A 26709-nucleotide genomic window follows, 5' to 3' on the forward strand; every position below is an offset into this window, starting at 1 on the left:
GAGTTGGGCTCCAGAGTGTGGTTCAGTTTGCAGACGTCTTTCTCATCTTCAAAAAATGTTGAATGTTTTTTTCCCCTTTAAATGGTATCTGGAATTTCATCAGTTAGAGATTCCACTGCCCCAGTAAGCAGTCTTCTTTTAATGATGCAAAAATCTCTGGGAGGGTTAAGTGTTCATCTATTATTATGCATTATTCTGCGTTTTTTTCATCTGTTTTCTTATTTAAAAGCTTAATTGAGGCCGGGCGCGGTGGCTCACGCTTGTAATCCCAGCACTTTGGGAGGCCGAGGCGGGCGGATCACGAGGTCAGGAGATCGAGACCATGGTGAAACCCCGTCTCTACTAAAAATACAAAAAATTAGCCGGGCGTGGTGGCGGGCGCCTGTAGTCCCAGCTACTCGGAGAGGCTGAGGCAGGAGAATGGTGTGAACCCGGGAGGCGGAGGTTGCAGTGAGCCGAGATCGTGCGACTGCACTCCAGCCTGGGTGACAGAGCGAGACTCCGTCTCAAAAATAAATAATAAATAAATAAATAAATAAATAAATAAATAAATAAAAGCTTAATTGAGATCAGCTGCAATTGGGAGTGCTGTTTTGATTGTAGGAAGGGAATAATACGTTTCAAGCACTCTGGTAGAGGTGGCCATCTAGGTGGGGTGCTGGCATCGGCGTGATCACAATGGCATTGGGACCCTGGGACCTTGGTCAAGAACTAGAAGGCAAAGGAGGAACACCAACGACAAGCCTAGCTTGTTTTATAGCTTTACTGTGGGCTGGCTCACACCTAGAGAAGAAAGCACAAAGGTATTTACCCTTTCCTTGTGTTCCTTAGCCCCTTTGGCAAATACTGATTCAATGCACATTTGTAGGCTTTTGTAGAATGGAGATCTCACCCATCATGTGTATGACGGTGTCACTCACAAAGTGCATATCAAGATTTGCAGTCTCGGCTGGGTGCAGTGGCTCAGGCCTGTAATCCTAGCACTTTGGGAGGCTAAGGTGCGCAGATCACCTGAGGTCAGGAGTTTGAGACCAGCCTGGCCAACATGTTGAAACCCCGTCTCTACTAAAAATACAAAATTAGCCGGGCAAGGTGGGGCATGCCTGTAATCCCAGCTACTGGGAAGCTGAGGCGGGAGAATCGCTTGAAACCAGGAGGCAGAGCTTGCAGTGACCCTATGGCGCCACTGCAGTCTAGCCAGGGCAACAAAGCCAAACGCCATTTGAAAAAAAAAAAAGAAAGATTTGCGTTGTGCTTGCAAGACATGCATTCATGAAATTAGGACTTACTTGTAGTACAGTAGTAAATAGAATAGGTCCTGGGTCAATCTGCCCGAGTTCTAATCCCAGCTCTGACTCTCATTCCCTCATTGAACTTGGACAAATGTCTTATTTGTCTGTGCTTCAGTTTCCTTATTTGTATATTGGGGATGAGTAATAACACCTATTACTCATCCTGTTCTGAGAAATCAGTGAGGTGATGAACGTGTGGCACTAAGAACAGTGCCTGGCAAACATAAGTAACTGCATATAGTAATTTTATGTTCTCCACATTCTTTCACTGTGTATCCTAGTTTTATTTGAGAAAATATATTCGCTAACTTCTCCGGGATAAGATTCAGGACAGGCAGGAAATATTGAAAAACAGTGTTATTTAAGTGATCCTTTCTTAGTCCTAGAAATATCTAATATATTTCAGGTGTCTTCTTGATACCAAGAAACTTGCCTGAACCAATTCATATTTTATATGCTGAAGCTAATTCTTTCAAATACAAAACCTCTTCTTCAACATCTTCACTATTGAATTTGGTTGCATATTAATGTATGTAGACAATTATATGAAGATCAGTATTCTAAAAGATACTCAGTTTTAAGGTGACTTTCTGAGAGGAAGGTAAAATATTTTTATCTGGATGTAATCGTTGAGTTCCATTTTGCCATTTTTATGTACAAAGATATCTGCCCTAAGATTATTTTACAGACCCTATTAGTTTCATTTGATCCAATGGCTGGCATATCCCCTTATGTTTTTGTAATCTGTAGAAGTATGAATGGGGTATTGTAAATGTGCTTGTTTGATCAAGGAGTTTTAAAAGCTCAATTATTAGTTCCTTAGAAGAGAAGAGACAAGGAGAGTAGGTAGAATGTGTCCTGAAACCTGAAACACCAGGATTCTATTCCTGCTTCTGCCATTAGGAGCTGTTCGACCTCAAGTCTGTCCTAGAATCTCCCTGGAACTATCTCATATGAAGGATTTGAATAAGGTATTGTTTAAGATTTGTTACATATCTAATATTGTACGATTCTGTGATATCTTATTGGCTCCACATTTGTGAAGTGTATGCTTTGATTTAACTGACATGTCTATTTTCTTTCCCAGTTTCCTTAAAACTATTTGAAATGCCTTTAGCAATTGACCAGCCAGGGTCAGAGATGCAGCCTTCAGCTCTAAAGTAGAAATAATTACCTGGGTCTGCAAGGAAACAAGTCCATGGCCTTGACTTTGTTAGTATCCCATCTCCATCCACAGAGCTGTGGATCTAGGACTGTTTCATGGCATGTTAAGTGAATAAAGATAAGCTCCGGGGGCATCATACTCATACTATTAACAGACAATTGTTTGCATTTTTTTATTTTGCAGATGACAGACTAGAAATCTGAAAAGATAAATAACTGTACAAGGTGTTCCAAGTTGCCACTCGTCTGTATAATGTTCATTTTCCAGGGAGGCTGGGGAAGTTAATAATGGAACAGCTTACTCTCTGCTGCCACTCAGAGATACTTGAATTTCTCAAAGGGAAGATAAAAATACAAGAAGAACATATTTTTGACCTACTTCTTCCTTTGCAGTTTGAGGGCCTTCGTTTCCATGTTAACTTTCCCCTTTTAATATTAAATAGAGCTCTTTTAGCCTGACAACTATATATTTTAGCCCAGTAAATATTAAACAAATTATTGATAAATGCTCCTACAATAAATAGTTAGATGATGTGGAACTAGCTATTTCTTCCAGAATCAAGACCATAGAGTAGCTAAAATCACTGTCATAGGACTGAGTGTAAAAATTTAAGTTGCTGACTATAGTAAGTATAAATTAAGATAATATCACAACACAGGGGCTAACTTTAATTTCACTGTTATTTCAAAACCTATTCTGTAAAGACACTAATTTTCACCTTTCTCTTTTTTTTTTAGTCATGGACTCCTGCCCTGTAGGTCCTTCTGTGAGGCTGCAAAAGAAGGCTGTGAATCAGTCCTGGGGATGGTGAATTACTCCTGGCCGGATTTCCTCAAATGCTCCCAGTTTAGAAACCAAACTGAAAGCAGCAACGTCAGCAGAATTTGCTTCTCACCTCAGCAGGAAAACGGAAAGCAATGTAAGTCTCTGTGTTTCATTTCATTTTTAGAAGATTTTATTTGAGTATGCCATTTATACAAGAATGGATATAAATAATAAGTGTACAGTCTGATAAACTTTAACCAAGTGACAAGATCCATGTAACCAGAACCCAGATCAAGGAATAGAATATTAACAATATCCCCAGAAATGCCTTCAAGCCTGCTGCCTGTCGTATCTCACCCTTCCAAAAGAAACCTCTATCCTTACTTCTATCACCTTAGTTTTGCTTACTTCTGAACTTCATATAAATGGAATCATACAATATGTAACTTTTTAAAACCTGTCTTCGTTTGCTCAGCATTATGTTCAAGAAATTAATTACATCTTCATATTGTGGTTCATTCATTCTCATTGTTATACAGCATTCTAATATATGATTGAACTAAAATATATTTATCCATTCCGCTGTTGATGGACATTTGCATTGTATCCAATTTTCAGCTATTACAGTGATGCTATTACTATTCTTGTACATGTCTTTTTTTTTTTTTCTGGAGACAGAGACTTGCTCTGCCACCCAGGCTGGAGTGCAGTGGCATGATCTCAGCTCACTGCAACCTCTGCCTTTCGGGTTCAAGCAATTCTCCTGCCTCAGCCTCCCGAGTAGCTGGGATTATAGGCACATACCATCATGCCTGGGTAACTTTTGTATTTTTGGTAGAGACACGGTTTCGCCATGTTGGCCAGGCTGGTCTTGAACTCCTTATCTCGTGATCCACCCACCTTGGCCTCCCAAAGTGTTTGGATTACAGACATGAGTCACCCTTCCCAGCCTCTTGTGCCTGTCTTTAATTGAATATGGTTATATTTATTCAACAAAAAAGTTTTCTAAAGTGGTTGTACCAATTTATGCTCTTACCAGCTCCTTATGAAAGCTGTAGTTGCTCCAAATCCTTCCCAATCCTTAACATTGTCAGTCTTTTTCATTTTAACAATTTTGATGGGAGTATTGTGAAATGCCTGTCCAAATATTTTGCCTATTTTTTGATGCTCTGTCTTTTTGTCTTCGATTTATAGTTTTGTATGAATTCTGGATACAAGTCATCTGTTGGATATATGTATTGCAAAGATCTCATGCCCTATGGCTTGCCTTTCTACTCTTATTAGCATCTATGATGGAATAGAAGGTCTTAATTTTAATGGGTCCATAATATCAATCTTTTCTTTTGTGTTTTTTTTTCTGTGTCTTAAGAAATCTTCGCTTACCCCCAAACATAGAAATTTTTCTCCTATGTTTCTTCTAGAATCTTTATTGTTTTGACATTCAGTTTTATATCTACTATAATTCTGGAATTAATTTTTGTGCATGGTGAAAGGTAAAAGATAGGAATTAATTTTTTTCTATGTGTATATTCAATTGACCCACCATCATTTAATTATTTAGAAGACAATTTTTCCCTCTGCACTGTAATATCACTGCTGCTATCAATCAAGTGAATGATTACATGTATATCTATTTTTGAACCCTCTAATTGACAGAATAGAATTAAGACAATACCACACTATCTGGATTACTACAGTTTTATAGCATCTTTATATTGAATATTATATATGAATATTATTTTGAATACTTATAGCATCTTTATATTGAATATTTGTTCTTCTTAAAGATTGACTATTTTTGGCCGTTTGCATTTAATATAAATTTTAAAATCACTGTGTGATTTCCACAAATGCTGTTTTTGTTTTTGTTTTGTTTTTAAATTGGGACTGCATTAAATATATAGATCAAATTCAGGAAAATTTCTTTACAACAGTCAGTCTTCCAACCATAACAATTATATACTATGGTAATATTTAAGTAGATATTTTCAATGAGGCATTTTAAAATTTCTCTCAATTACGTGTTATAGGTTTAACCATAGAGATCTTGCACATCTTCCTTTAGATTTATTTGTGGTCTCTGGTGTTTTTGATGTTATTGTAAATTATGTATTTTTAAAACATTTCCTTTATTTTCTGTTTTTATGTATCCAAGAAATTTGATAAATCACTCAACAATTTTTATAATTTGTCTGTAAATTCATTTGAATTTTCTAAGTGCACAATCATGTCATCTAAAATAATGACAATTTTTTTCCTCCTTTTCAGTCATTCTTCTGTTTCTTCCATGTCAGAAAGAAGATTTTCAATATTTCACCTTTAATTCTGATGTTTGGTGAAGGGTTTTTAGGATACTCTTGGTCAGATTAAGGAAGCTCTTTCTATTTGTAGTTTGCTAAGACTTTTTAAAAAATCCTGAATGGGTTTTGAATTTTATTATTTTTTTCTATATCTATTAAGATGATGTATTATTTTTTCATATTATGCTAGTTACCTTTTAGAAATGCCACCTTTATTGAGATCATTCACATACTATAAAAGTCATCTGTTTAAAGTATATTATTAAGTGGTTTAGTATACACACAGAATTGTACAACCATCATAATCATCTATGATAATTTCAGAATGTTTTTATCACCCTAGAAAGAAACCTACACGCATTAGCAGTAAATTGCCATCCCTGTCCTCAGCCCCTGGTAAACACTAATTAACTTTCTGTTTCTATAAACATGACTATTTTGGACATTTAATATGAATGAAATCATACAGTATGGGACTCTTGTGACTGACTTCTTTCACATAGCAAAATATTTTCAGGGTTCATATATGCTGTAGCATGTATTATTAGTACTTCATTTTTATTGTCAATTGATACTCCACTGTAGGAATATACCACATTAAAAATCCATACATTAATTGAGGAATATTTGGACTGTTTTCACTTTTGGACTGTTATGAATAATGCTATCTGTATAATATTTGTGTATGAGATTTTGTGTTTTTGTGTGGACATACAGTTTTAATTCTCTCGGCTATATACCTAGGAGTAGAATTGCTGTGACTAGTATTAACTCTATGTTTAACATTTTGAGGAAATGCCACTCCTACAAACAATGTATGAGGGCTCCAGTGTTTCCACATTTTCACCACACTTGTCTTTTTTGTTTATAGCTGTCCTAGTTGACGTGAAGTGGTATCCCATTGTGGTTTTGATTTGCAGTTTGCTAATGACTAATTATGTTGAGCAACATATCTTGTGCTTGTTAGTGTTAGCCATTTGTATGCCTTATATTGAGAAATATCTATTCAAATACTTTGCCCATTTTAAAATTAGGTTGCCTCTTTAAATTGTTGAATTGTCAGGTTCTTTATATATTCTGGATACAAGTGTGCCTTTTAAGCTATATAATCTTCAAATATCTTCCTACATTCTTCAGGGACTGTTTTCATTTTAACAACAGTTTTTAACTTTGAGGAAGTCCAGTTTATCTGTCTTTTCTTTTGTTGCGTATGCTTCTAGTGTATGTATTTTAAAAATTGGCTAATACAAGGTGACTAATTATTTATTCCTTTGTTTTCTTTTAAGATTTTAATAGATTTAGCTCTTATATTTAAGTCATTGATCCATTTTAAATTAACTTTTCTGTATGTTGTGAAGTAGGAGTCCAACTTCTTTCATTTGCATATGGAAATTCAGTTTTCCTAGTATGTATTGTTGAAGAGCTATTCTTTCCCACTGAATGGACTTGGAGCCCCTTGTTAAAAAATAATTGGCCATAGATGTATGGGTTTATTTCTGGACTTTCAATTCTATTTTATTGATCTATCTATCTTTCTTGATTACCACAGTTTGTAATACATTTTGAAATTATGAAGCATGCGTACTTTCACTTTTTAAGGATTACTTTAGCTGTCCTGGGTCCCTTGCCTTTCTGTATAAATTTTAGGATTAACTTGTCAATTTCTGAAACAAATTCAGCTATAATTTTGATAAAGATTACATATGTAAATATACCATTCAATCTTTGCTAAAAGAGCTGGAATGGCTATACTAATATTTGATCAAATAGATTTTAAAACAAAATTGTTACCAGAAAAAAGGAGGGATTTTTTAATGATAAAGGGTCAATTCATCAGGAAAACATAACACAGAACCAGAAATACTTAAATTCGACAGAACTGAAGGAAAAATAGACAATTCAACCATAATATTCCACTGTCAATAATGAGTAGAACTGGGTAGAAGATTAAAAGGGAAATACAAGACTTATAAAGCATGATAAACCAATGAGATCTAATAGACATCTGTAGTACACTCCACCCAACAATAGAGAATATATGTAAACACATATGCACCTAAAAATTTCCATTTTTAAACTTACAACCTATTTGTGTTTCTGAATATAAAGTATGCCTTTTACACACAGTATATAATTGAATCTCATATTTTTATCTATGAAACAAATCTCTGCCTTTTGATTGTAGTGTTTAATTCATTTACACTTAATGTAATTATAAGTATTTGCATATGCCATTTTGAAATTTGTTTTCTCTATGACTTTTGTATTTCTTGATCCTTCATTACTGACTTTTTTTGTGTTAGATATATTGGGGTGTGCCATTTTAAATTTCTTGTTGCTTGGCTATTTTTTTTAGTTATTCTTATTGGTTGTGCTGGAACTTAAAATTAACGTCTTAAGTTATAACAGTCTAGTTCAGATGAATCCCAACTGAATTTCAACAATATCTACACTTTGCTTCCGTATAGCTTTGTTTCTTCTTCCTTCTTTGTACCATTATGCATACAAATTACACCTTTGTATAATATAATCTCAACATAGGTTTATTGATTATGATGATAAATTATTGATTTATGCAGTTGTTTTTAAGAATCAGAATAATAAAAGATTTGTAGAAAAAATACATTTCTTTTATCTTACTTTTACCTATTTAATTACCTCTACCAATACCTTTTATTTCTTCATATGGATTCAAGTTACTGTATACTGTCCTTTTATTTTATCCCAAAAGACTTTCTTTAGTACTTCTTACAGGGTGGTTCTGTTAATAGCAAATTCTCTCCACTTTTGTTTATCTGAGAATATCTTAATTTGTCTTTCATTTTGAAAGGATATTTTGCTGTACATAGAATTTTTGTTTGACAGTCTTTTATTTTCAGCACTTTGAATATGTTATCCCACTTCCTTTTGGACTCCTCAGTTTGGATGAGAAGTCAGATGTTAACCTTTCTGAAGCTCCATTTTATCTGATGAGTTGCTCATCTCCTGGTGTTTTCAAAATTTTCTGTGTCTGATTTTTGATAGATTAATTACAATGTGTCTAAGTGTAGATCCTTTAGAGTTTATTTGAATTTTTGTACTTCTTGGTTATGCAGATTTATGTTTTTCTCCAAATTTGAGAAGTTTTCAGCTATTATATCTTCAAACATTCTTTCTGACTCATTCTTTTATCTCTTTCTGGGACTCCCATTATGAGTATGTTGGTACATCCTCCAAGTCATTAAGGACATTTTAATTTTTCTTCTTTTTTTCTTTCTGTTCCTTAGACTAGATAATCTCAGCTTACTTATCTTAAGGTTTGCGGATTTTCTCTTCTGCCTGATCAAGTCTGCTGTTAAGTCTTTCTAGTAAATTTTTAATTTCAGTTATGATATATTTTACTGCATAATTTCTAATATTTTAAAATAATCTATATATCTTTATTAATATGTTGTATTTTTTGAGACATTGCTCTTATACTTCCCTTTAGTTCTCTAGAAATGTGTTCCTTAGTTCTTTGAATGAGTTAAAATAACTGATTTAAAAGTCGGTCCAGTAAATTCAATGTCTGAGCTTCCTCAGGAAGTTTTTGTTGACTGTTTTCTCCCCCTGTATATGGGCATATGTTCCAGTCTCTTTGGACATCTTGCAATTTTTTGTTGAAAGTTGGACATTTTAAATAATATAATGTTCAACTCTGCAAGTTGAATTCTTTCCCCTAACATTTGTTGCTGTTTCTGTTTCTTGTTGCTTTAATTATTGTTATTTATTTGTTCAATGAGTTCCCTGAACAACTTATGTTAAGTTTGTTCTTTGTCATGTGTGGCCACTGAAGTTTTTGCCCAGATAACAGCCTAGTGGTCAACTAATGATTGGACAGAATTTCCTTAAATGCCTTTAACAGGTATATATTCTAGTCTTTGCCAAGGGATTCTGTGCATGTTAGGGCACATAGTCAGTGCTGTAGCAGAGTTGACACTATAGCAGAGTCAATACTATAGCAGTCAATACTGTAGCAGAGTTTACAGCTCTGCCTTATCCTTTAATTTCTGCTTGTACAGGGTCTCAATGTCTGCCACAGGTGAGATATTTGGGCCTTTCCGGGTCCTTCTTAGGTATATGCATTCCTGCACATTCATGGGATCTTTTAGATTCTCAGCAATGTATTAGAGCTTTTCAAATTTTCCTACAGGAATTCCCCACATTTTTCTTTTAATTTTTCTGGTTAGCTTCTTGTTTGCCCCGAGTGATATCCCCACCTCAGACAGTTACAGTGTTAATCAGTTATTAATATTATTTTTTTAGAAACACCCTGGGGAAAAGGCTTTTGCACTGAGTAAGCTCTTATTCAGGTCAAATAATCACATTTGCTCTGAAGTGAGTTTCCAGGGAGCTAACAGACAAGAAAAATAATGACAATTCTTTGGTAATGGGGCATTGTGGAGAGCTCCAAGCATGTTTTTCCCCTTCTAGTGGCTGCTTGGCTGCTAATTTTCACAGCTGATGTAGTTGTGAGGTTATCTAGATCAATAACCATATCTTATCACCTATTTTCTTAGACCATGCCTGACACTAGGTGCTAAAAGTTGAGTTTTCTGGAAACAGTAACTGAGATGGAGTTTGGTGTACAGAGTATTTATTAAGCTTCAGCCTTTGTGTTAAGGGAGGGAGAGAAAGCAGAATTGGGCAGAAGGAGTTGAAATATGATCCAGGCCCACCAAAGCCTCAGCTAAATCCTTGGGGAGTTCTGGAATGTATTAGGCCTACAAGAGTTATCCCATGTTGAGCCAAAATAGTCGAGTCTATGTGTCTCCACCTCAATCAGTCATTGGATGTGGTCCTTCCTGGGAACAGTGTGCCACTGGGTGAGGCAGATCTCGTCAGTGCTCCACAGCCGAGGCAAAACCCGAAGGATCTGACAGCTAAAGGCGGTGGGCCAGCAAATGTAGCAATAGATTCTTTCTTGAAGGGTAGACATATATGGCCAGATCGTATATGTGATATGGGCCAGACACATATATGATCACATGTATGTGCCACATATATGATCACTAGGCACATATGAGGCCAGATAGCCTTAATTTAATCAGAGACTAAGCTGATTTTGCCTCATTGTTATAAGGCTACGTCTACCTCTGGTTTTTCTCCATTCTGAGAGTGTGGAGTAGTCTCAACTGAGAAACTGGGAGGCTTACTATATTCCCTTCCTCCTTGGGTAGTTCCAAATTTTATTTTATTTTCTGCTCAGAGAAGTATAATTTCTGTAATTTCCATTCTACTTTTCTGAAGTTTTCTGCTTAGTTCTTTAGCCTCCTGCCCTCTGTGGCAAATGCCTTGCAAGGCAGCCCTCCCAAGTGATAGATCTGCTTCTCTATGTCTCCCCTTTCACTGCTTACCTGGCCCCTTAGTATCTGGCTGCTTCAGCAACACCAAACTCTAATTTTTGTCTCTTCGCCTTTGTGGAATTGCCAAAAGTTCTGCTGGCTTATCTTCTCTTTGCAGTGGTCACATGTGTAGCACCATGCCAAGAACTGGCAAGTTCCATGAGGGACAAGGCATTCACAGATTGTAGACTCTTAGGGCATGTTCTCACTTAGCTAAACGATGAAAATACATGGACACATAGAGGGGAACAACTGATACTGGGGCCTACCAGAAGGTGGAGGGTAGGAGGAGAAAAAGGATCAGGAAAAATAATTAATGGGTACTAGGCTTAATAAGTGAGTGATCTGTACAACAAACCCCTATGACACAAGTTTACTTATATAACAAACTTGCATATGTACTTTTGAACTTAAAATAAAACTTTAAAAAAAATGTAGATTCTTTGTTCTACAGTTATCTTCTCTCTGGGACCTTGGCCACTCACATCTTAATTATCTCATCAGCCCTCAGATGCCTTCAAACAGATGTTTCTTGTGTTTTATCTGGCTTTTCTAGTTGTACTTGACCGGGGCATTGATCTACTGCAAGTTACTACATCATGGCCAGAAATGGAAGTTTGTTTTCTTTTTCACACATTGTTTAGTAGAGGTCTGCTGCTAAATTAGGATTCCCTCCAAAAGACAGTATATAGCTAAAAGCCATTAGAAGGCTGAGTGAGTAAAACTGAAAGAGAAATCCTTTAAGTCTTTTCTGTTTTAAATACATTTTCTCCTGTTTTATAAGAATGCTTGCAGTCTTCATTAGTGGTCATTTGGAAAATATAACCCATTGATACAGGATTTAAGAATTCATGGAGAAAACTTGAAAATCAAAAAATCATCAGTGTTATGTAACACTGTTGCTCAAAACATACCAGTTCTTGAAAATCAAAATAACATTATTAGTATCTTTTTTTTTTTTTTTAAGACGGAGTCTCTGTCGCCCAGGCTGGAGTGCAGTGACGCGATCTCTGCTCACTGCAAGCTTCGCCTCCTGGGTTCACGCCATTCTCAGGAGAATGTCTCAGCCTCCGGAGTAGCTGGGACTACAGGTGCCCACCACCACTTCCGGCTAATTTTTTGTATTTTTAGTAGAGACCTGGTTTCACCGTGTTAGCCAGGATGGTGTTGATCTCCTGACCTTGTGATCCGCCCACCTCGGCCTTCCAAAGTGCTGGGATTACAGGTGTGAGCCACTGTGCCCAGCCCATTATTAGTATTTTTTAATAACAAACTAAAATGCCACTTAAAACATTGGCTCTCCAATATCAGAGGATATTGCAAATATTCTAATCTTGGAAAAGATTGAAGATCTTGGAAAAAATCTTAGAAAGATTGATGAAACATTTATATTTAAAAATGTACGTTTAAAGAGAACAGAAATTTCCTAAGTACACTCATCTGAGGTCCTCTACTTGTCAGATAATCTTTTTAGAATTCTTGGTTGTAATATTTTTTTCATGTAGAGATAATTCTCCAAAAATGCATCTGATAATTGGTGTTTGATGTAATATTTACCTAGAATTTAAAATAAGTATTCTGTCTCTTGCTTTATGGGTAAACAGGATGCTGGACATATTCATAGTTTGTGTGCTATAGAGAAAGTTACTGCCAGCTACAATCTTTGTATATGCATAAGAATGTAATTTCTTGTATACACAGTTACTAAAAAGTATAAGAATATATTGTATGCCAACCAGAAAAGTGTTTATTATATAACACAGTCTTAATCATACAAGGGATTATGCTATAGAGCCACTTTATAAATACAACTGATGTAGTTTTTCTTTCATTTTTTCATTCAATATTGATTGAGCACTTTTTCTTTTCTGAGTATCATTCCAGGTACTCTGAAAAAGTAAAAGTAATCATGGTGATCATAATTTTAATCTATATCTGTTTAACGCATTGGTTCTTAACTGGGGTGATTTTGCAGCCCCCATTTGGGAACATTTGGCAATGTCTGTAGACATTTTTGGTTGTCACAACTGTGAGAACAGGGGAAGTTAACTACTAACACCTAGTAGGTAGAGGCAAGGTATGCTGCCAAACATCCTACAACGCACATGCAGGACAGCCTCCCACAACAAAAAATTACGTGGCCTAAAATGTTAGGAGTGCTGCTTTTGAGAAACCGTGGTCTAGGGCTATATGTTTTGCAAAGTACTTTCTAACAGTAATAATAATAATAATAGTTTAACATACTTCCTACCTCTAAGGAGTGTTAAACCTAATCTGTGATACCCACGTGTAAGAAACAGAATGTTAAAAGAGCATTAATAACTACATGTAAACATGCTGTGATACAGAAAGTATAAAAGGACACAGGCTAAATGTCAATGGAATAGAGTGGAGTCAATTACATAAACGAATCCTGAATATTTTAAAAGAGAAAGGCTCCTACTTAGCAAAGAGGACGGAAGAAGGTGTTCTGGTGGAGATGTTCGGCACCGTGGACTTGCATTGGGTGTCAGGTTCCTACTTAGCCGATGAAATGAGTGGTGACTAAAAGTTGACTCTTGTCTCAATCATCTGCTTCCAACTTGTGAGATCATTTGCCCAAGGAAATAGTAATTCCCTCCCTTTACATTGTGTACCCCATTCTCCTTTCTGAAGTGCTTTCACAGCTGTTAGTTCAATTTGCTTCCAGAGTAAATCTCCAAGGTATTATCATCTTTATTTTATAAATTAAGAAACTGAGGTTCAGGAGGTCATTCCCAGCTTATTTTAAATCCAGTCCCCCAGGCTCCATCCTCCCCCAAATAGTCCACCATCCTGGGACCATCTTGAGATTTGGTTATTAATCCTTATTAATACCCGCTGCTACAGCCCCCTTCTCACAAGAGCTCTCACGTGTCTTTCCAGAGTGAATCGAGCCAAAACCCACAACTTGTAACAGCGGCTTTTCCCAATGCATAGCTCTGTAAATTCGATTCATCTTCTCTTAATATCCTTTAAATCAGTCATAACTCCTAAGGTATTTTGTTCCCATATAGAAGGACACACAGTTGTCTTATCCTTTCTATCTTATGTTGATGCTAGGTCTTGTAAAGTAAATAGTGTGCTAAAGTGATAATGCTGTGGGAACTGTTCGTCAGAGGTTTTAAAATAAACATTTGTGTGTTTCCATAGCTGAGATGTGAGAACTCAGGGGGCTAAAGTTCAGGACCTATCAATCATGCTGAGCTTTCTGACTAATCCTTTACCTAGTCTGTAATCATATGTGGAAAGTTGATTTTAAATCGTATTTCTGTGGGCCTGAAGAGATCTCTCTGCCATGAAAGAACCTCAATTATTTATTCATTCATTTTCCTCTGCCTTTTCATAGCACCTTATTTGCTCTGTCTAGCTCCCGTTGCTGCTAGCAACCATTTCAGTGCACAAGCAGCAAAATGATAGTTTCAGGATCCTGGTGAAACACATAGTCCGAATTTCTCCTATTGAATTGCGGGTTTATTTGGAAGAAATAATTTAATACTATTTCTTTGAGGTACTTACATCAGTATTTTGCTAGAGATAGATGAGGTACTTATATGGATATTTTGCAAATAGCATTGTGAAGGCGCTGAGCATGTCTCTCAAGCCCTTTAAACCTCTATTGCTCCAACTTTACAATAGAAATAATAATACCTAAGTGGTAGAATTGTGTTATGGGCTAAATGGGATAATGTATTTGAGATAACTTTATTTGAGAGAAGCCACATGCCCTGTGCAAATGTAAATCCTTCAATTCAACAGACATGTAGTAAGTGTATTCCATGTACCAGGCAGTTTACCAGGAACTGGAGAAGGCATGAAGACAGGCATATTTTTAAAGAGTTCATAGGCCAGTGGGGAGATGGACATGGGACGCGCAGACACAGACCTGAGACAAGGAGTTGAGCCATGGTACATTTGGGAGAGACGTGAGACAGTGGTGGGGTGGGGGTCATGGGAGTGGGAAGGGAAACAGGCCAATAAAGAGTAGATTACTGGTCAGGCGTGGTGGCTCACACCTGTAATCCCAGCACTTTGGGAGGCCAAGGAGGGTGGATCACTTGAGGTTAAGAGTTCGAGACCAGCCTGGCCAACGTAGTGAAACCCCATCTCTACTAAAAATATAAAAAAGCCGGGTGTGGTTGCATGTGCCTGTAATCCCAGCCCCTCAGGAGGCTGAGGCAGGAGAATCGCTTGAGTCTGGGAGGTGGAGGTTGCAGTGAGCTGAGATCGTGCCACTGCACTCCAGCCTGGGAGATGGAGCAAAACTCTATCTCAAAAAAAAAAAAAAAAAAAAAAAAGTAGATTACTAAACCAGCTACCATAGTGGGCAACTGGAGCAATCCCATGGGAAAATCTGGGAACTAGTGTACAACATATGGTTTAGAATTAGTCTACTAGAGGGGTGAGGGAGCTGGGGTATGCACTTCCTTTAGTCTTTGAAACTGACAGTGTCTGTTACAGCCCATAAGGACAATGTCCTATAGGAGAAGAGATGTGGGGTTGTGAAGCAGGGAGTATAAACTTGGCTGCCCCTGCGATGGAAGACTTTTGTCCCTGTTGGTTTCTTCTTCATTCGTAGCACTATTTGCCTTTGGTTTCTAAAACATTGCTATTCTGATCTGCCTCTCACTGCCCTGGCCACCCTTTAGTCTCCTTCCTTTTTCTACTGGCCCCTTAAATGTTGATATTCCACAAGATACTATTTTCAACCTTCTTTTCTCAACATCTTATATGTTTTCTCTGGGAAATCTCATATTTGCTTATAGCCACATATCACTGATGATTCTTAAATCTATCTATCATCCCCAATTTTATTCCACTTCCCTAAGCTTCAAACCTCCATTCCACTGTCCTTGCTTACACCTCTCAAGAAAAACTCCTTTGTCCCCACATCTCCAAGGGCCTCTACCTCTGTGGCTATATCCCATAGTAGTTCTCAGTAGTTTTTGACCTCCAACAACATTTGCTAATTTTTTTTTCTTTTTTTGTTTTTAGATGGAGTCTTGCTCTGTCACCCAGCCTGGAGTGCAGTGGTGCAATCTTGGCTTACTGCAGCCTCCGCCTCCCGGGTTCAAGCAATTCTCCTGCCTCAGCTTCCCAAGTAGCTGAGACTGCAGGTGTGCGCTACCACACCCAGCTAATTTTTGTATTATTGGTAGAGATGGGGTTTCACCATGTTGGCCAGGCTGGTCTCGAACTCCTGACCTGGTGATCCGCCTGGGATTACAAGCATGAGCCACCATGCCCGGCCAGCATTTGCTACATTTAATCCCTCCCTCCTACCTGATAAACTCTTCACCTGACTTCCAGTTGGGTTTTCCTCTTCCTTTGGCCACTTATTCTAGTTTCCTTTGTGTTTTCTCCTCATTTCTCTCACCTGTAGACACTGGAGTGCCTCAGGCCTTGGATCTCTCTCCTTTTGGTGATCTAATTCAGGCTCATGGCTTTAAATACCACTGGTACACTGACAACTACAAATGCGGATCTCTAGCCCACATCCCTCCTCTGACCTCTGGACCTGCATGCATATGTATGCTTGCGGCATACACACACACACGCGCGCGCGCGCACACACACACACATTTGCCTTCTATTTGTTTCTATTTAAGTTTCTAAAAGGCATGTCAAACGAAACAGGTACAAAACGAATCCGATATTGCCCATGCGCTTTGTCTTCTCCCAGCTTTTCCCTCCTTAGTCAATAACAATGTCGTTCTTTCAGTTGTTCTAGTTAAAAACTTGGGGTCATCCTTGACTCTTCTTTTTCCCTTTCACACCATATCTGATTTGTCTGCAAATTTTAGTGGTTCAACTGTCAAAATGTATGCGTGATCCAACCAGTGCTCACTGTCTCCACAACCACCGGGCCCAGCTCACTTGGATTTGTGCCTGGATTATCCTTCCAGCCTCATTATTGGCTTCCTTGCTGCCTCCCTCTGCCCCTTTGCCTCTTCCTTGATACCTCCCTATGCACACAGCAGAGAAAGGGGTCTTTTAAACTTTCACATCTATTCTCTCTGTTTCCTAAGGCTTTCCCTCTCACTCAGTATAAAAGCCCTTGGTCTTTACAACTGTCAGGCCTTCATCAGTATTGCTGCATTGCACAACTGCAGGAGAATACCAGTCATATAGAAAGCAATGTGAATAGTAAAACGGGAGAGTTCCCTGATTCCCCTCTCAGCACATGCAACAAGGGTCTGTCCTGTGTGGTCACCCTGCAGCTCAAACCCCTAGGGGGAGCATGCAGACGGGCAGGTGCAGAGGCCTGCAAGAGTGCTTTTGGACTCCAGCCCCACCGCAGGATCTGGGGGTGGGTGTTTGTGGCTCCTGAAGCCCAAGTGGGCAAGCTCTTTTTTTTTTTTTTGAGATGGAGTCTTGCTCTGTCGCCCAGGCTGGAGTGCAGTGGCACAATCTTAGTTCACTGCAACCTCTGCCTTCCGGGTTCACGTGATTCTCCTGCCTCAGCCTCCCGAGTAGCTGGGACTACAGGCACGCCGCCACCACGCCCGGCTAATTTTTGTATTTTTAGTAGAGATGGGGTTTCACCATATTGGCCAGGCTGGTCTCCAACTCCTGACCTCGTGATCCACCCGCCTCAGCCTCCCAAAGGGCTGGGATTACAGGCGTGAGCCACCGCGCCTGGCCTGCAAGCTCTTTTAAATTTGCCTTCTGCAGACGGCTTGTGCGTTAATCAACTCAATGGACCCTCTGCCTTATAGCAAGGGCAGGGAGCCAGTGTGACAGCCTTCTGTACCCCAAGTTCTTGCTCAGTGTACTGGAAGAATTAGATCACATGTGAGCTCCAAGGATGAGTGCAGGGTTTTATTGAGTGGTGGAGGTGGCTGTCAGTGAGGTGGATGGGGAGCCGGAAGCAGGGGAATGGAGTGGGAAGGTGGTCTTTCCCTGGAGCCGGAGCACCCAGCGGCCAGACTTCTCTGCTGAACTCCCCTCTGTGGCCGAACGTCTCTCTTCTTCTCTCTTTCTCTACCAAGTTGTTCCGTTTTCGCTGGTCTGCTGGTTCCAATATTCAGCCGCTCCGTGTGTGTGCGCGCTAAGGTCTTGGGTTTATATGGGGGCAAGATGAGGGGTGTGGTGGGCCAAAGAGCAACTTTTTGGGTGTGAAAACAGAAATGCCTGTCCTCACTTAGAGCTGTGGGTCTTCCAGCTTAAGGGTGGGGCCTTTGTTGGGGAACCGCCCTCTTCTACCCAGCATTTCCGCCTCCTGTCTGTACCATTTGTACCTCCTAGAGTTGTGCAACATAGACATCCCACCCTACATTATCTGGCGCTGATTGCCTCTCTGACTTTTCTCCTGTTTTTGCTGTCTAGGCTGTAACTACTCTGTTCCATCTGCCTGCAACGTTCTTGCCCCAGATATCTCCCTTTCGTTCATTTAATCGGCTGCCAGCAACTGTCTGCAGGGCTGTTACATAGAACATGTTAGGGAGAGTGGTCAAAAATGAGATGAAGAAGAGAAGCTATGTGAGGAACAGCTGTCATTATTGTTGTTATTTGGGTAGTGATAGAGCTAAGGATATGCCAGAATTCTTATGAAGAAACTTCATGATCAACTTTTCTGGTACTTAACATTTCATTTTGCTGTAACTTGAAGCTTTAAAAATAACTTTAAGTCCCTAACAACTTCTTTTGATCAGTGACCATGAGAAATGCCCATCCTGTGGATTTCCACTGTTTTTCTGGGAGAATTACAGGCTTGTTTTGACTTTGCTATGCCACATACCCAGGATAAAGAAGCAGTGCCAGATAGAATAGATTTCTTGTGGAGCCTAAATACGACCAGTTCTCTTTGGGCTCTGTAATTCTTGTTTATAGATCATTTGAGATTAGGTTTCTATTCTCTGCCAAATATTGCTTTGCTTGAAGTGGCACAGTCGTTCCTAAAACAGAAATATAGAGGTTTTCTTTCCTTATCTGCATTCATTCTTCTCACTTTCTTGCCAAGCTAGCTGCTTGGCTTACAGGTTGATAGCTCAGAAACTCAAGATCATACGTTGATCCTTGGGCTTATTACAGAATATTATTTTGTTCAGTGGCCGGAGACCAAGACCATCTGCATTTTGTCAATATTATGCCTCTGAATCAGAAATCAGAATCACATTTCAGAACCACAATCAGAAATCCACATTTGTGGTCTTACAGATTACAGTAGAATATGGAAATTTTTAGCAACAAGTCAAAAATCTGATATTAGTTAATATATATGATCATAAGTGCACATCCCTGGGCCTATTTTGGTCAATAATCAGTTCTGATTACTCTAACAAGAATGCTGCTCATTTGCAATTCAAAACATCATCTATTTTAATTCTGTATTCAGCTTTGTACGCCCCATCAGGGTCAATTTAATCACAGCTGATAGATCTTTACAGAACCAGGTAAATGAAAAACAAAGTGCTGTTTTTTTTTCTTTCACATAGCAGAAATATTAGCTTAGTTCTAAGTTTCATATTTGTTTCCCAAAATTCCTGGGAAAGGATACTATCAATCAGTTCTTTTTGAAATTGAGCAACAGTAATGTGGCAATTGTCTAGTAATTCAGACATCCTAGAGTTTGAACTCTAAACTCTGGGCTACCCACTGAAAATAATGCATGATTCAGTATCATCACATGAAAATCTATGAATCTCTTTTGAAATTGTGACTTCATTCTGCTAAATAGCATTGTGAGCTTCATAACTGCAATTCCATTGAGCTCAGCAATTGGGAAGTAATTTGAAGTCTCCATTCTCACCTGCTCTATCCATATGTTCATTCTGTGTCTGAAACCCTGCACACATTTAAACAAAAAGTTAAGTTCTTATCGAGGAGGCAGTGCAACATAGTGCTTTAGATATGTGGTCTTCCAGATATTTTTGCTGTGTACCCTCGAAGGATTTTGACAAAGTACACAGCCCTTGTACAATTTTAAATTAATATCTAAAAAATTTTAACTGTGAATGTAAATAGTGTCAGATAACAGAATTTAAAGAATATTACAATAATTGACATATAACTATTTTAAATGTGTCTAGTGAAACCTAAATCCTGTAGTACCTTGACATTCACCAAACATTAAAAAATTATAAGCTCCTTTTATAACACTCAGCAAATTTTACTTTGCTCCTTTTTCCCTCTGAACTCATTTCTATTTCCTTTCACCTACAGAATTTCATTACAGTGTAATATCTTTTTAATGCTTAGATTATTTTTATCCTCCTACCACGCATCTCTAGAACAAAACTGTGCATAAATGGAAATTATTACTTTAAAAAACTTTCCTTCAGTCATAAGACTCTGAGTGTCAACAGTTTATTTTCTGATTAATTTATCAAAAAGTTGTACTTTCAATCTATTATAAATGTTTATAAATAATTACTAACCTTAAATGTGACATATATTAGAATTCCATAAATCTTGATGTATTAGATGCAGTTTGTTTTCTTTGAACACTGGTTTGTGTAGACTGTATCAAAGTTTGGCATCAATTGTGTCCCCACTTTTTTCTTCTAGATGGTAGTGCTTTGAAAACTTATTCATATGATTAAACACATGGGCATAGAAAGAGTTTTATTGAATAATGGCATTCAATTATTTGAGAAGCTTCCCACTGTACTGTCAAAAAGCAAATAGTAATGATTTATCATTAAAATTATTTGTAATAATTTATCATTAAAATTATTTTTAATGGTTAGATGACAACTTGATTAGATTCTCCTTCCATTTTTGAAAGCACAGACTTGGAAAGCACCTTACTTGCAAATGCATTTGTTACCCAGTCAGTAAGGCCATTCATGTTCTCTACTTCTGAGAATATTACCTATCAAATATCTGTTTATTACTCTTTCACTTTGAGGCACTTTATTTAGCTCTATATATTCAGAAAAATTTGTAAAAAATGGAAATATTGGTTAATTTCAATTTTTTCTAATACAATATTTTTATAAAATGCTTTTTATATTATTACATGCTTTAAATATATATTTATCAAAACTTGGAGCTGTCGGTTTTGTTCATCCAGTTTACGTAAAATTTATCTAACTGGTAATGCCAGTCTTCAATGTCAAACTTACTCATCAAATCAGAGTCACTTTCTAAAAGAAATAGGCTGACTTTAGTTTTTGTTTAAATTTCCATACAGTGAAATTCACTGTATGTGTGTGTATATATAGTTCTGAGTTTTAACACATGCGTAGATATTTGTAACCACCACAAAATTAGATTACTGAACAGTTCTATCATCCTACATATATCATCTTCATCTTGTCCTTTATGGCCAAAACCACACTCCAAACCTCTGGAAACTGCTGATCTGTTCTCCACATCTCTGGTTTGGCTTTTCTAGAATGCCACACATGGAATCATACAGTATATTCCCTTTTGAGACCTGCTCCTTTCCCTTAGGATAATGCCTTTAATATTCATCCATGTTGTTACATGTATCAGTGGTTATTTTTAATGTTTACTAGTATTCCATTGTATGGCTGTACCTCAATTTGTTTATTTGCTCATTGAAAGGAATTTGATTGTTTCCAGTTTTCTAGTAATTGTGAAAATTACTGCTGTAAACATTCACTTGCAGTTTTTATAGGCAAATTTCTCTAAGATGAATACCTAGATTGGTGTCTGTCAACTGTTTTTCCAGAGTGGCCGTATCATTTTGCATTCCCATCAGTAACAATGTACACAACTTCCAGTTGCTTCACATCTTCACCAGTACTTGGTATTGTCAGATTGACTTTTGTTGTTTCTGTGTTGACCATTCTAATAGGTGTGTAGAAGCATCTCACTGTGGTTAAATTTGCCTAATGATGAACATCTTTTAATATGCTTAATTGCCATCAAAATATCACCTTTATGAAGTGTCTGTTCGTATCTTTTGCTCATTTTATGGCAGGAGTGGGGGGTTGTTTGATTTCTTACTGTTGAGTTTTGAGAGTTCTTTGTATATTCTGGGTACAAGTCTTTTGTTCAATATATGATTTGGGAATATTTTCCCACTCTCTGTACCTTGTCTTTTCATTCTCTTCACAATGTCTTTCACAGAACAAATGTTTTTATTTACCAATTTTTTAATGCAACATACTTTTGTATCATATAAGAACTATTCACCTATCTCAATTGCATAAAGATTTTCCTTCATAATTTCTCCCAAGACTTTTTCAGTTTTCATTTTATGTGACTTGCATTGAGTTACTTTTTGCCTAAGGTATAAGGTATAGGTCAAGTGGCATTTTTTTCCTTTTCCAAATGCATGTCCATTTGTTCCAGACACATTTGTTAAAAGGCCTATATTTCCCCTATTAAATTGCTTTTGCACCTCCATCAAAAATTAATTGACCTTATTCTCGTGGGTCTATTTCTGGACTGTTCATTCTGTTTCATTAATTTATGTGCTCATTCCTTAACCAAACCACATTGTTTTGATTAGTATGGCTTGATATTAAGACTTAACGTCTAATAGTATGAGTTTTTCCACTGTGTTATGTCTCAAAATTTATTTTTCAGTTGCAGTTTTTTGCCTTTCTATGTAAGTGTTAGAATTAGCTTGTCTATGTCTACAAAAAAAAATGTTCCAAAGATCTTGATTGGATTTGTATTAAAGCTGTGGATCAATTTGGGGAGACTTGGCATCTTAAACATATTAAGTCTTTCAAACCATGAACTTGGTTTATCATTTATTTAGGTCTTTCTTGATTCTTCTATTGGCGTTTATAATTTGCTCATATAGGTCTTGCACATATTTTGTTAGATACTTTGAGAGCTATTGTAAAAGGTACTGATTTTAAAACATTGAGTTCCCATTGTTCATTGCTTGTTATGGTAAACATAGTTCTGAGATGGTTCCCAGGGTTCCAGTTCTGTGGTTCACTCATCCTGTATAATCCCCTCACCTCTGAATGTGGGGATGAACTGAATACGAAGTTGCAGTCACTCTTGTAATTAGATTATGGTTTATTTGGCATAGCTGACTTTAAGAAAGGTAGAATATCCTCAGTAGACCTAATCAGGTAATCCCATAAACTAAATCTCATTTCCTAGGAGTTTTTATTATGAAAGATGTTGAATTTTATCAAATGCTTTTTCTGTATGAGTTGGCATGATCATGTAGTTTTTCTTTAGCTTGTTAATGTAGAGATTACATTTATTACTTTTTGACTGTTAAATTAGCCTTGCATTCCTGAATAAATTCCAGTCAGTTGATTATTTTGATTTTCTTTCCTTAGTTTATCTTATCTGGGTTCTGCTGAGATTCTTGAGTTCCAAAAAAATTCCAAAGATTAGATTCTTGAGTCTAAATTTATATCTTTCATTTGATTTAGAAAACTTCAGCCATTAAATTTTCAAACTTTTCTTCTGTACAAATCTCATTCTCCTTCCTTTTCTTCTTAGATTTTTAATGACATCAATATTGGACCTTTTGCTAATATACAACAGGTACCTGAAGTTATGTTCATTTTTTGAAAACTTTTTTCTCTTTTGTTCATATTAGATAATGTCTATTAATTTAGCTATAAGTTCACTTACTCTGTCTTGTCATCTTCACTCTGCAATTTCAGTGTCTTTTAAAAATATTTTAGTTATTTTATTTTTCAGTTCTGAGTTTCCATTTGATTCTTTCTTATAGCTGCTATTTCTTTACTGATAACTTCTATCCTTCATTCACATCAAATTTGTTGACCCTTACTTCATGGAGTATGGTTATTACAGCTGCTTTAAATAAGTCTTTGTCGAATAATTTCAACATCTAGGTCACTTCAGGGGTGGTGCCTATTAATTATTTTTTCACTTAGGGTTTGCCGAGAATGCCCTGCTTCTTTTTTTTTTTTTGAGATGGAGTCTCACTCTGTCACCCATGCTGGAGTGCTGTGGCATGATCTCAGGTCATTGCAAGCTCCCCCTCCCGGGTTCACGCCATTCTCCTGCCTCAGCCTCCCTAGTAGCTGGGACTACAGACACCCACCACCACGCCAGGCTAATTTTTGGTATTTTTAGTAGAGACGGGGTTTCACCATGTTAGCCAGGATGGTCTCAATTTCCTGACCTTGTGATCCACCCGCCTCGGCCTCCCAAAGTGCTGGGATTACAGGCGTGAGCCACTGTGCACAGCCTTGCCCTGCTTCTTTGTATGTTAATTAATTTTAACTTACATCCTGGGCGTTTTGAAAATATTATGATATTCTGGGTCCTGCTAGAATTCTCTGGAAAATGCTAATTTTGTTTGTTTCTTTTCATAGTCAGTTGACCCAGTTAAGTTCTGGTCACAAGTCACATTATGCCTTCTAAGGGCTTTGTTTCCAGTGTCAGTTCGGTTTTCAAAGCCTTTGTAGTGCTCTCTGGATCCTCCCCATGAGTGTATTTCCCAGGGATCAGTCTGATATCTGGGCCACGGATTACATTGTTGCTTACTTCTCAAAGCTTTTGGTATTCTATTTCAAATCATTTTCATGCATGGAGACCTGAGGGATAAACCCAGGACTTTATATGTAGCTCTGTGGGATCTTTCATCTCAAGCTCCCTCTTCTCTGTGATCTCCCTGAAACTCTTTGACTTCCAGGGACCCTTTGCCCTGGTCCTCTGTCAAAAAAGCTCTAGTTTTAGCCTTTTGCACTGTTGTAGCCAACTCTGGGGCAAATAGGCAACCTTGGCTGCTGCTGCCACTGTTGCATGAGTACAGCTTCCATGAGCACAGCTTCTAGGGCCCCCTCCAAGGGACGGTCAGGAGAGGAGATGTCTCAGGGGACTCCCCCTCCTTTGGTTTTGCAGGGCCCCTCCTGCTTATTCCTCTGACCAAGCAGAGAGTTTCTCTTGGTCAAGACTGCTGCACAGTTCCATGATTTTGTTGCATTCATTCTATGTTGGGAAATACGAGTAGAACAAGAAAAACACCAGAAAGCTCACCTCCTTATTACTCTTTCTTTAAGTTTTTATTTCCCTTCCTAGTCCGCTTACTGGTCTTTACTGTTTGGATACCACAGACAATTGTTTGTGTGTTCTGTCCACAACTTTTAGTTACAATCACAGGGGGAGGTAAGGTGGGACATTTTTACTCCATTTTAACTGGACCTAGAATCTTAGAATCCCACTTTTCACTTCAAATTTTAAGATACGTATTTCGGTAGACAGAGGGACAGACAAAATAAAGTAAGTTTGTTGCCTGAAATGAGCTTCCGGTCCTCTGCTTTCGGGGTTTATTTGTGCTCTTTTAACTTTGTCCTTCAAAGATTTTCCTTCAGTAGCAATATCTTCTCTGACAACATTTGGAGAGTGAGCAGGCAGGATAGCAAAATGGAAGATATTTTAAATTGTCTTTGTGTTTGGAACTCCAGATGTTTTACACCCAGGAGCATGTGCCAAAGCAGGTTTGAAATGTTTAAACGTGCCTTTCTTTTGTCAGCTGAGAAAAAGGAACATTGTGAAAAGGGCAGTAAGAAAGGAAATACTTAATGACGTTACCCTGCATGTGCCCTCAGATAGGTAATGATAGAAAAGAGGGAATTTAAGGATGCAGAAACTGATTCCTTTAAAACTATCTCTGCCTGTAATATACCCTTGGAAAGCCCTTGTATACCTCTAAGGAAACACCTTCCACAATTAGAAGATGGCTGTTGTAGGATCAAGCAGACCTGGCTGTTATCCTGGTTCCACTTCTCCAGTGATAACTTACGTGTGAAAACAGGCAAACATTGGATGAAAATGGAACGTGAGTGATGGGAATACATGTATTCATATGCAAGTGATTGCATCAGTATGTGTGATGAATACTAAGCTCAGAAAAATGCTGAAATTTTGAAGATGGAATAGCTAAATGTTAGAAGCTGCTGGGGTCTGTGGAAATAGTGTTTGGATTAAATATTTGTGGAATAAAAAATCAATTAATTTTAAGCCATGCTGCACTCTGGTGAATATGGTTAAGGTAGTAACAGAATAAAACAAACAAAATGAAGAAATGATGGCCAGACTTTACAATTCAAATAAAGGTGTTTTCCTAATAGTGTTTGATAATAACAGTGTTATCAGAATAGTATGTATCTTGCTGAGCGTTTATTATGTACTAAGTGCTGTGCTAAGCCCTTTAGATACATATTCTTATTTACTCCTCCCAGCAGCACCGTGAGGATTATGGTTATTCTTCCTGTGATGAACTGCGTATTTGCATCCCCCACCCATAAATTTACATGCTGAAACCATAACCCCAAGAGGATGGTATTAGAAGGTGGAGACTTTGGGAGATAATTAGGTTTAGATGGAGTTATGGGCTGGGTGCAGTGGCTCACACCTGTAATCCCAGCACTTTGGGAGGCCGAGGCGGGCAGATCACCTGAGGTCAGGAGTTCGAGACCAGCCCGGCCAACGTGGCAAAACCCCATCTCTTCTAAAAATACAAAAATTAACTGGTGTGGTGACACACACCTATAATCACAGCTACTCGGGAGTCTAAGGCAGGAGAATCACTTGAACCCAGGAGGTGGAGGTTGCAGTGAGCTGAGATCGCACCATTGCACTCTAGCCTGGGTGACAGAGCAAGACTCCGTCTCAAAAAAAATGAGGTTATGGGAGTGAAGCCCCCATGATGGGATTAGAAGTGCTCCTAGAAGAAGAGTAAGAGATAGAGCACTCTTGTATGCTCTCTCTCTCTCTCTGTCTGTACTTGCATCAAGAGAGGCCACGTGAGGACTAAACCAGGAAGAGGGCCCTCACTAAGAATGCCACTGTGCACCCTGATCCTGGACTTCCACCTTCCAGAACTGTGAAAAATAAATGTTTCTTGTTTAAGCCACCCAGACTGTGGTAGTCTGTTCTAGCAG

The 26709-nt window shown here is 37.9% G+C and overlaps 1 protein-coding gene across 4 annotated transcripts in view; it reads left to right on the forward strand.

Moving 5' to 3' along the window:
• CORIN (corin, serine peptidase) overlaps positions 1–26709 on the forward strand; it is a 251914-nt gene that overhangs the window by 90994 nt on the left and 134211 nt on the right. For all 4 annotated transcript variants that reach the window (XM_012499842.2, XM_012499841.1, XM_003258417.4 and 1 more), the window contains one exon: positions 3195–3376. In XM_012499842.2, coding sequence (XP_012355296.1) covers positions 3195–3376 — 182 coding nt within the window. The remainder of the gene's footprint in view (positions 1–3194; positions 3377–26709) is intronic.

This window comes from Nomascus leucogenys, chromosome 20 (genome assembly GCF_006542625.1).
Source record: "Nomascus leucogenys isolate Asia chromosome 20, Asia_NLE_v1, whole genome shotgun sequence".
Lineage (NCBI taxonomy): Eukaryota > Metazoa > Chordata > Mammalia > Primates > Hylobatidae > Nomascus > Nomascus leucogenys.